At 48.4% G+C, this 10,956-nt stretch overlaps 1 protein-coding gene across 7 annotated transcripts in view; it reads left to right on the top strand.

The window, feature by feature from the left end:
- The first annotated feature begins 5,210 nt into the window (after positions 1-5,210).
- Positions 5,211-10,956, top strand: part of LOC129716336 (signaling lymphocytic activation molecule-like) — a 41,514-nt gene continuing 35,768 nt past the window's right edge. For 4 of the 7 annotated variants that reach the window (XR_008726623.1, XM_055666209.1, XM_055666211.1 and 1 more), the window contains exons 1-2: positions 5,212-5,418; positions 5,635-5,787. Coding sequence is in view for 6 of the 7 variants with exons in the window: in XM_055666209.1 (XP_055522184.1) it covers positions 5,406-5,418; positions 5,635-5,787 (166 nt within the window). In the remaining variant the exon portion in view is untranslated. Of the gene's footprint in view, positions 5,419-5,634; positions 5,788-10,956 lie in introns of all 7 variants that reach the window. The other 3 variants (XM_055666208.1, XM_055666214.1, XM_055666212.1) reach the window with 2 other exon arrangements.

Genomic DNA, 10,956 nt, shown 5'->3' with positions numbered 1-10,956 from the left:
CAACGCTAAATCCAGAATTGCCTTCTCCCCAGCAGGTTCCAGTACAAGCTGCTCTAAGAATCCATCTCGGAGACACTCCACAAACTCCCTTTCTTGGGGTCCCGTGGCATAATTCTTCTCCTGTGTCTTATCAATGTGTTATGAACTGCCCATGGTATCTTTAAACTAAACGCTGAGATCACAGTTCACAGCTGATGAGAGGTTCTGATCAGCCATCTAGAGAAAACTGAGGATCCCAGATTTTAATGCTTTCAAAATGTTAGATCACTCCTGTCCACACCAGCAGGTTTTTGCTGCACGCCTCCCTTCCTCTGCATCAGCGGGTTTGGTATGTACTCGTTAAAAAGTCGCTCATGGCTGCATTTGAACAATCTGTGCTCCCTATAATTAAACAGTGAGGTTGGAAATACACTGTTATTACTGTTGTTATTTCACATGCTGTGTTTTGGGTGTCTAGACTACACCCTGCCCACCCTACTGTTCATCCTGTCTAATCTTTCACCTCGAGAGGCAATATTTGGTAGAGTTGCCAACTGTCTCGCATTAGCCGGGACATCCCTATATTGGGCTAAATTGGTTTGTTCCGTATTTAATCCCTTCATCTAAATCATCGCGTTCCGATAACCCCATCGTAAATCGAAAATATCTGGTCAAAAATGGACAAGGGAGAGGCAGTGGGTGTAGTATGCATTTAATACACCTAACCTGCCATCACCAGAGTGTTCAGGGTTGGATCGCCAGGCGCTTGTGGGTTTTCATTCTCCGGGTTAGTGCCCCCCCTCCTCTCCCTCTCCTCTTCAGTCCTCTGCCTCTGGGAGTGTTTTTAATTTCCACGTTTTAATTATAAAATCTCTTTGGCGTCAACAATTCCCTGAGTAGCGGCGCCCCTTAAATCTCCCGAGTGCCAGCCAGTCACCGCAGGAGTGAACACATGTTGAAATGTCACAGCAGGTAGCAGCTCTGAGATTTCATCAACCTGCTCATCAGATCTGTTGCCGCTCGATGTCCATCTCGCCTCCTGCATGATTCCTCATTAGTCCCTCCATCGTCAATTCCTCCCACGGAAAGGCTAACACAGTTAGTTCATAGAGGGAATGTGACTATGATGATACTGTCACCAACAAATAGACTTGCCCAAAGACCTTATAGCAAAGCAAGATGGATTACTCTCACGCAAACGTGAGGTCCGTTCATGGGTTCATGATTATAGGACACATTTTAGCAACCTGACTCCGCCATCTTGCTTCCGGCCAAAGATTGGATCCGCAGCGGGGAGAGAGAGTGCGGGGCCCGGGGCAGCGGGGAGAGAGAGTGCGGGGCCCGTGGGCAGCGGGGAGAGGGAGTGCGGGGCCCGGGGCAGCGGGGAGAGAGAGTGCGGGGCCCGGGGCAGCGGGGAGAGAGAGTGTGGGGGGGGAGTGCGGGGCAGCGGGGAGAGAGAGTGTGGGGGGCCCGGGGAGTGCGGGGCCCGGGGAGGAGCGGGAGAGAGTGCGGGGCCCGGGGCAGCGGGGAGAGGCGGTGCGGGCAGCGGGAGAGAGAGTGCGGGGCCCGAGAGAGGCGGGGAGAGAGGAGTGCGGGGCCGGGGCAGCGGGGAGAGAGAGTGCGGGGCCCGGGGCAGCGGGGAGAAGAAGAGTGCGGGGCCCGGGGCAGCGGGGAGAGAGAGTGCGGGGAGAAGGGGCAGCGGGCAGAGGGAGAGGAGTGCGGGCCCGGGGCAGCGGGGAGAGAGAGTGCGGGGCAGCGGGGAGAGAGAGTGCGGGGGCCGGGGGGGGGCGGGGAGAAGGAGTGCGGGGGGCCGGGCAGCGGGGAGAGAGTTGCGGGGCCCGGGGGGGGAGAGAGGGGAGTGGGGGCGGGGGGGAGAGGGGTGCGGGGCCCGGGGCAGCGGGGAGAGAGAGTGCGGGGGCCCGGGCGGGGCGGGAGGGGGGGCCCGGGGCAGGAGGGGCGGGGGGGGGGGGGGGCCGGGGGCGGGGGGGGGGGGGGGCGGGGGGGGCCCGGGGCGGGGGGGGGGGCGAGGGAGGGGGGGGGGGGGTGGGGGGCCGGCGGGAGAGGGGGAGTGGGTGGGGGCCCCGGGGGAGGGAGGAGGGGGTGGGGGGCCCGCGGGGAGGGAGTGTGGGTTCCGGGGCCCGGGGAGAGGGAGTGCGGGGCCCGGGGCAGCGGGGAGAGAGAGTGGCGGGGGGGGGAGGGGGGGGAGGGGGGGGGGGCGGGGGGGGGCGGGGGGAGGGGGGGGGGGGGGGGGGGGGGGGGGGGGGGGAAGGGGTGGGGGGTGGGGGGGGGGGGGGGGGAGGGGGGGGGGGGGGGGGGGAGGGGGGGGGTGCGGGGGGGGGGGGAGGGGGGGTGGGGGGGGAGAGGGGGAGAGAGAGGGAGTGGGATATTGAGGGGGGGGTGGGGGGGAGGGGGGTATGGGGGGGGGGGGGGGGGGGCCTTGTTTTGGTATGGGGGGGGGGGGGGGGGGGGGGGGGGGGGGGGGGGGGGATAAGGCCTAGTGTGTGTGAAGTTGCAGGGAGTTTTACAATGTTTCTTATTTACAATGTTTCTTATTTAATGTCCCTTGTCTAGTCTGAAATAAAGTTCATTATTGGATTAGAAGAAATATAATTGTGTGCGTTATATACATTTATATAATTTTCATGTATGTGTGTTTATAAACATTTTATTCTTTAACAAGAATCAACAGAATTATGAACTGACTATGAATCTAACCCTAAATCACGCACAAAAAGTCCCCCCCCCTGTCAATCACCCTGCGAGTCGGGTCGGTTCCGGTTACTACAAAATCAACTCAAACACTGCTTGTGAGCCTTTTAAAAATAAATGATTTAAAAAAACATTAAAAAAGACAATTACCAGAATCAAATTTTATTCTTGACAAGAAGTTTGAACTGACAGATTTATGAATCTGACCCACACAAACTGTTGCCCCGCAACATTGATTACAGTGCGAGTCGGGTCGGGTCAGGTAGGCTCAGGTTGCTAAAATGGGCGTGGAAAAATGCCCATGATCCCCTCCATAGCGTACTACACGTCAGTCCATTGCATTTAGCAGGAGTAGTCTATCTTGCTTTGCTATAGGATCTTTGGACTTGCCTACTTTCGCACTCACAAATAAGGGACAAAAGGTGAAAATAAGGGACAAATTCCCGATGGCATGAAGTACAGAAGTCTTTCGTCGAGTCACGCTGATGGGCTTAACCCATGTACTTTTTGCTTTCCATTGCTTGTTATAGCTGCACAGTCTTTCCTTGTTTGCAGCTCACTCACTCACAGCTGGTGGGCTGGCAGTTGACTCACGGCTATTCCTTCAAATTCCGTTTCAAGCAGGGTGCAAGGCCACCAAATTTAAGTTCCGTTTCATACCATTTCAAGCAGGGTGCAAGGCCACTAAAGACAGCGAATCGTGATCTCTCCCTCCTCTATCTTCCAGAGACTGAGCCACGGCCACACTTCTGTATTTTGCAGTCCCTACCCCTCCCACTAGAAGGGGCGTGGTCTCCATGGCGTGAATGAGAGGAGAGACAATCTCAACATTTTTTAAACACTAATAACTTTTATTTTTCATCGATAGGAAAAATCCTCGGCACCTGATGAGCTGAGTAAAATGGCAAAAACCACAGCCATACGTGGTAGCGTTTATTTCTAAAATCAATATAAAGCGCAAACAGGAAGTGGTCAAGATTAGACTTTTAATTCTCTCCCCTTTTATTAGGCTCCCCTCCCCCTCTCTCCCCTCTCTCCTCCCCCTCTCCCCTCCCCCACTCTCCCCCCATCTCCTCCCCCTCTCTCCCCCCTCTCCTCTCCCCCCTCTCCTCTCCCCCCCTCCCTCTCCCCCCTCCCCCTCTCCTCCCTCTCCCCCCTCCTCCCCCCTCCTTTTCCCTCCGCCTTTCCCCCCCTCTCCCTCTCCCCCCCTCCTCCCTCTCTCCTCTCCCCCTCTGCCCCCCTCCCTCTTCCCACCCCCCCTCCCTCCACCCCCTCTCCTCTCCACCCCTCTCCCCTCTCCCCTCTCCCCCCCTCTCGGATCTCCCCTCTCTTTTTCCCTCCCCCACCGTCCCTCCCCTAAACCCCCCCCCACACACATCCCTACCCCTTTCCCTCCACCTTCCCTCCCTCCCTGCTCCCCACCCTCCCCTCTCTCAGCACACCTCTGCCCCCCCTCTCTCCTCCTCCTCCCCTCTATCCCCCCCCTCCCCCTTCTCTCTCTCTCCCCTCCCCTCCTCCCCTCCCCCACCCTCCATCCCCTAAACCCGCTCCCCTCCATAACCCTTACCCTCCTCCCTCCCCCTCCCTGCACCCCACCTCTCGCCCTCACCCCCCTCTCAGCACCCCCCTCTCTCTGTCCTCTCTGCCCCTCTCCCTCTCTCTCTGCCCTCACTCGCTACCCCCCCCCCCCCCCCCCCCCTCTCTAGATGTGACTGCACGTTGGGGTCTATGCGTCAGTAGATAGGGTGGTTATGGGGGTAAAAGGGGCAAAATAATAATATTAATATAATATCAAGGGGGGTAATTAGCATGTGCGGGGGGGGGTAGTTAGTGTGTTTGACGCTGCATACCCCCCCCCCCCCCACACACCCGCACGTTGGGGGAACAGACCCAACGGGTCTGCACTTGGTCCAGTATGATTATATACATCTATATCACATTCATGTGTGTGTGTTTATAAACATTTTATTCTTTAACAAGAATTAAGAGAAGTATGAACTGACAGAATTATGAATCTAACCCAATATCACAAACACAAACTGTTGCCCCGCAACGTTGATTACACTGAGAGTCGGGTCGGATAGGTTCTGGTTACTAAAATGGACGGGGAAAAATTCCCACGTTCCGCTCCGTAGCGTACTACACGTCAGCCCATTGCATTGCGCAGGAGTGGCCTATAGGATCTTTGCTTCCGCGCTCCGGGCTCGGGCCGCAGCAGTGAGCCACCACCGCTCCCCACGCACCGAGGCTGGCCAGCCCCACAATGGTGAGTCTGCAGCTCCGCAGGCTCCCCCCCCCCCCCGGCCTCCTCCCCCTCCCCTCCCCCTCCCTCTCCTCCCTCCCCCCTCCCCCCCCCCCCCCCCCCCCCCCCCCCCCCCCCCTCCCCCTCCTCTCCTCTCCCTCCCCTCCCTCCCTCTCCCTCTCCTCCCCCCTCCCTCCTCCTCCCCTCCCCCCGCCAGACCCGCCCACCCCTCTCCCCCCCCCCCCCCTCCCCCCCCCCCCCCCCCATATAAACCGAGCTATGTGTGCCGCTTCCCTACGGTACCGAGGTTCATTTGGCATACAGGCGGAAACGGGAACACTTGGAGAAAACACAACATGTCATCATAGGGTGAACGTACAAACTGCACACGCAGACAACACCAAAGATAAGATCTTTGCACAACACCCTTGGTCAGAATCGTACCGGCGATGTGAGGCTGCGCAGCTGCGCCGTGATGGTGTTGAGATGTAAATACTGTGCGAGGTTTAAATGAAACCGTGAAAAAATACTGAGGGTAGAAATATTGTTCTGCATTGTCCTGTTTATCCTAACGTTGACGTTGATAATTCCGCTGCTCGGAGTGCGGTGTGATATATATGTAGTGTTGAAAGAATATTGTCCAATGTTAATTCAGGGCTGTTGTGGTGCTGAAATATCAACGTCTCTATTCTCTTTCCTTGCAGCTGCCCCGGGGACAACATATCATCTACTCGAGCCTCAATGTGAAACCAGCGCGGACACAGAGAGAGACTTCGGGAGACGGGGAGGATTCACACGAGGATTCACCGGGAGACCCGGTATCGACGCGCGGGCAGTTCGCGGAAGAGCAGGAGAAGGTACCAATAGCAAACATTTTAACAATTGGCGACCGCAATCCAAGAGTCAAGGGGGTTTTATTGTCGTATGTCCCAGATAGAACAATGCCATTCTTACTTTATTTATTTATTTATTTATTTTATTTTATTTATTCCGAACAAGTAAAGACATTAATAGTAACAAAATCGAAATTATCAAACAATTGGACATTACAATCAATATTTACAAGCAATGAAAAGAACAAAAAGCAAATTTCCAATGTCCAACTCTGTGTCTGTACAAGCTCGAAAAGGAGTGAGAAGAAGAATAACTTATTAAATCTCACCCCTTTTCCCCAACATTTCTACCATATTTAAAAATCAATTAATTAATAATAATAATAATAATATTACCCCAGGCTATTTTCCATAATACCTACAGACATATATATATATACAACTATTATACACATACAAACTTCATATATATATAAGGACTTTGTAAATGAATTCTCTGATTTTCTGGCTGGGATCGTGCTCAACTATGATCGTGTCCTTTTGGTTGGGGACTTTAACATCCATGTGTGCTGTCCTGCTAAGCCGTTAGTGAAGGACTTTTTCAGCCTTGTGGGCTCTTTTGATTTTGTCCAGTGTGTGTCTGGTTCCACACACGAACATGGACATACACTGGACCTTGTTCTCTCTCATGGCTTGTCTGTGTTGAATTTGGAAATCTCTGATAGTGTGTTTTCAGATCATATGCCTGTATTGTTTGATGTCAATTTCTCCTGTGAAGCAATTTTGCCTGTGGTGTCTGCTCGGCGCTGTCGGTCTTTTAGCCCTTTTACTGCTGGCAAGTTCTCTGCTGCTTTCGATCAGCTCTGCGCCCCCTCTGCGTCCATTCCTCTTGGTACGGAGGAGATTAGTTCGTGGTTTCATTCTTCATGCAGGACTATACTGGACTCTGTGGCTCCGTTAAGATCGTTGAAGCCGAGGGCTAAACCTGAACCCTGGTTCAGTGCAGTGACTCGTGCAGCACGACGGGAGTGTCGTAGAGCTGAGCGAAAGTGGAGGAAGGACAGGCTACAGGTTTCACTTCAAATTCTCAGGGACTGTTGGCGTCACTACCAAAACAGTGTTAAAAAGGCCAAGAGAGAGTACCTGTCTAAAATTATTGTGTCAAAGTGTAACAACCCTCGTGTGCTATTTGAAATCATTGACTCTGTTCTAAATGCCCCGCAGCCTGTCTGTCTGGAAGCTTCACCTGAAATGTGTAATGACTTCCTGCACTTTTTTGTTGATAAGGTTGTTTCCTTAAGGGCTAACATTTCAGCACCTGCCTCTGACCCTTCTGTTTCGGTCCCTTGCCTGGTGGTATTCAACAAGTTTGAGCCTGTGACTATATCGTATTTTAGGATGTGGTTTCCCATATTAAGCCATCGGGTTCTCCTTGTGATGCGGTCCCTCCACATCTTTTTAAGGAGGTTTTCTCTAGTATAGGGCAGTCGGTTCTTACCATTATTAACAGCAGCTTGTGTTCTGGGGTTGTCCCCGTGAGTTTTAAGCATGCGGTAGTGCAACCACTACTTAAGAAACCTGGCCTGGATCAATCTGTTCTGGCCAATTTTAGACCCATCTCGAAATTGCCTTTTATTTCTAAATTACTGGAGAGAGTTGTTTATGCTCAGCTAAAACTATTCCTGGAGGAGCATGATATTCGGGAGATCTTCCAGTCTGGATTTAAAACCATGCACAGCACGGAGTCAGCATTGCTAAGGGTTTTTAACGATATCCTCCTGGCTAATGATTCTGGGGATTGTGTGGTTCTTGTCCTGCTGGACTTGTCTGCCGCCTTTGATACGGTGGACCATAATATCTTATTATCTCGGCTACAGCAGTTAGTGGGCATCTGCGACAGTGCCCTGGGATGGTTCAGGTCCTATCTGGTGGGCAGAACCATGTGTGTTAGCCTTGCTGGGTTTGAATCCTCTTCCGCTCCCCTGTCATATGGGGTTCCACAGGGTTCGATTCTGGGGCCCCTGCTTTTCTCGCTGTACATACTTCCTCTGGGTTACATCCTTAGAAAGCATGGCATCTCCTTCCACTGTTATGCAGATGATACCCAGCTTTATTTGCCGCTGAGGGGGGGGAAGATGCCTTTTCTGTAAAATCGCTTCTGTCTTGTTTTGATGACATTAAGTCCTGGTTGGCCCTAAACTTTCTTGGATTTAATGAAAAGAAGACAGAGGTGATTTTATTTGATCCCAATGGCTGCCGTGAACCTCCATTTGTTGATTTAGGTCCATTGTCAAGGTACGTGAAGCCAACAGTTGTGAACCTGGGTTTTAGGATGGACAGTGACTTTAAATTAGATCGCCAAATATGCGCGGTGGTTAAGTCCAGCTTCTTTCACCTAAGGAAGCTGGCGAAGGTGAAGCCCATTCTCGAGCGGCAGCATTTTGAGACAGTAATCCATGCCTTTATTACATCTAGGCTGGATTACTGTAACGCGCTCTATTTTGGTGTTGCTCGTTCTTCACTGGCTCGTCTCCAGTTGGTTCAGAATGCTGCTGCTCGCCTTTTAACAGGGACTCGAAAGAGGGAGCACATATCGCCAATTCTGGCCTCCCTACACTGGCTCCCGGTGCACTTTCGGGTTCATTTTAAGTTACTGTTATTTGTTTTTAAATCTCTGAATGGGCTCGCCCCGCCTTACCTCTCTGAGCTGCTCCACCCATACACTCCTGCCCGGTCCCTCAGGTCAGCAGGTCAGCTGCTCCTGGAGGTACCGAGGTCTAGTCGGAGGCTCAGAGGGGATAGAGCCTTCTCTGTTGCTGCTCCGGCACTATGGAACACCCTGCCGCTGCACATCAGACAGGCCCCCTCACTGTCCATCTTCAAATCCAGTGTTAAAACGCATTTGTACTCCCTGGCTTTTGACCATGCCTGAGGCTTTGCTTCTGTTTGTGGTGTTTTTGATGTTTCTTTATTTTACATGTCTTTTCCTACTATTTCTTTTGATTGTTATTTTTGGTGTGTATTAACTTTTTTGTCAATGATTAGTGATGTACAGCACTTTGTTGCAGCTATGTTTGTTTTTAAAGTGCTCTATAAATAAAATTATTATTATTATTATTATTATGAAGTAACCAAACATAAGTAAACAATTGTTAAAGCCATAGATAAACATTAACCCCCACTTGTCAACCATCCCCTCCATCCCTTGAAAATTATTTTTTTATATATCATTTTAAAATGATTCATGTTTGTACATTGCTTTAATTCCTCGTTCAATTTGTTCCACACTCCTACTCCACAAACCGAAATACAAAAGGTTTTTATAGTCGTACGGACTCTTTGTTTCTTAAAATTAAATATTCCTCTTAAATTGTAACCCCCCACACGCTCGTTAAATAATTTTTGAATGTTTCCAGGTAAATTTTTATTTTTGGCCCTAGACATTATCTGAGCTGTTTTGAATGTAACCAAATCTTCTAATTTTAATAATTTTGACTCTAAAAATAATGGATTCGTATGACCCAGATACTTGGCATTATGTATAATATGAATTGCTCTTTTTTGCATCATGGTTAATGAGTGTATCGAATTTTTATAGTTATTGCCCCAGACTTCTGCACAATAATTTAAGTAGGGTAAGATTAATGAACAATAAAGAATGCGGAGCGATTTATAATCCAGAGCCTGCTTGGCTTTGTATAATACAGAGATACTTTTGGACAATTTTAATTTTACATGTTTAATATGTGATTTCCAGCTTATTTTATCGTCAATTATAACCCCAAGAAATTTATTTTCATGCACTCGTTCATCTTCCACCCCATTTATCTTTATACTTACTAGTTTATTTATTCTGCAATTACCAAATAACATTATTTTAGTTTTACTCAAATTAAATGAAATTGTATTCCTATCAAACCATATTTTCAATTTACCCATTTCTTTTATTATTTTATCCAATAGCTGTTTTAAATTCTCCCCAGAACAAAAAATATGTGTATCATCTGCAAACAAAACCAGCCTCAAGGCATTGGACACATTACAAATATCATTTATGTACATGATAAATAATTTTGGGCCCAGCACTGACCCCTGTGGTACACCACAAACAATATCCAAGCATGTAGAATTATGACTACCCAGATTCACAAACTGTTGCCTGTTACTTAAGTAGCTTTTTATCCAGTCCAGTACTATTCCTCTGATTCCATACCTTTCCAATTTTTTAAATAAAATATTGTGATTAATTGTATCAAATGCTTTCTTTATGTCAATAAATATCCCAGCTGCATATAATTTATTATCAATGGCATTTGTGATGTCTTCAATTGATTCTAATATTGCAAGTGATGTTGATCTGTTTGTTCTGAATCCATATTGACTTTCAGTGATTAATTTATTCTTTTCTACAAATTTATCTAATCTATTATTGAACATTTTTTCTAGTATTTTGGAAAATTGTGGGAGTAAGGAAACAGGTCTATAGTTTGTAAAATGATGCTTGTTCCCAGTTTGGTATATTGGTATTATTTTTGCTATTTTCATTTGAATTGGAAAAGTACCGGTTTGGAAAGATAAATTACAGATGAATGTTAAAGGTTTGGAGATCCCCTCAATGACCATCTTAACTAGCGACATGTCAATGTTGTTGAAATCGGTAGACTTTTTATTTTTACGTGTTTTGACAATATCCAGCAGTTGTTTTTCTTCTACTGCCGTAAGAAACATAGAGCAGGGATTTCTCTCCACTAAGTTCTCAGGAGTTTCTCCAGATGTCCCTGGATCAGGGATTTGTTTAGCCAGGTCTGGTCCAATATTTACAAAAAAATTATTAAAGCTATTAGTTACATCTTCCATATTGTAATTTTCCTTATCCTTATCAATAAAATACTTCGGGTAATTTGTTCTCCCCGGACCATTTCTGATAATGCTATTAAGTATGCTCCATATTCTTTTTATGTTGTTTTTGTTATCATCTAATTTCTTCTTATAATAATCTTTCTTGCTTTTTCTTATGATGTAAGTTAATTTATTTTTGTACTTTTTATATTTATTTTCTGTATCTTTAGTTCTCTTTCTTATAAAATCTCTGAATAGGGCTTTTTTTTTTTGCAAGCATTTTGTAATCCCTTTGTAATCCATGGACATTTAGTATATTTTGATTTTCTATTATATTCTTTAATTGGACAATTT

The sequence above is a fragment of the Leucoraja erinacea genome, unplaced genomic scaffold (assembly GCF_028641065.1).
Source record: "Leucoraja erinacea ecotype New England unplaced genomic scaffold, Leri_hhj_1 Leri_212S, whole genome shotgun sequence".
NCBI lineage: Eukaryota > Metazoa > Chordata > Chondrichthyes > Rajiformes > Rajidae > Leucoraja > Leucoraja erinaceus.
Note: the sequence above shows the minus strand (reverse complement) of the source record. Positions and strands in the feature narration are given on the sequence as shown.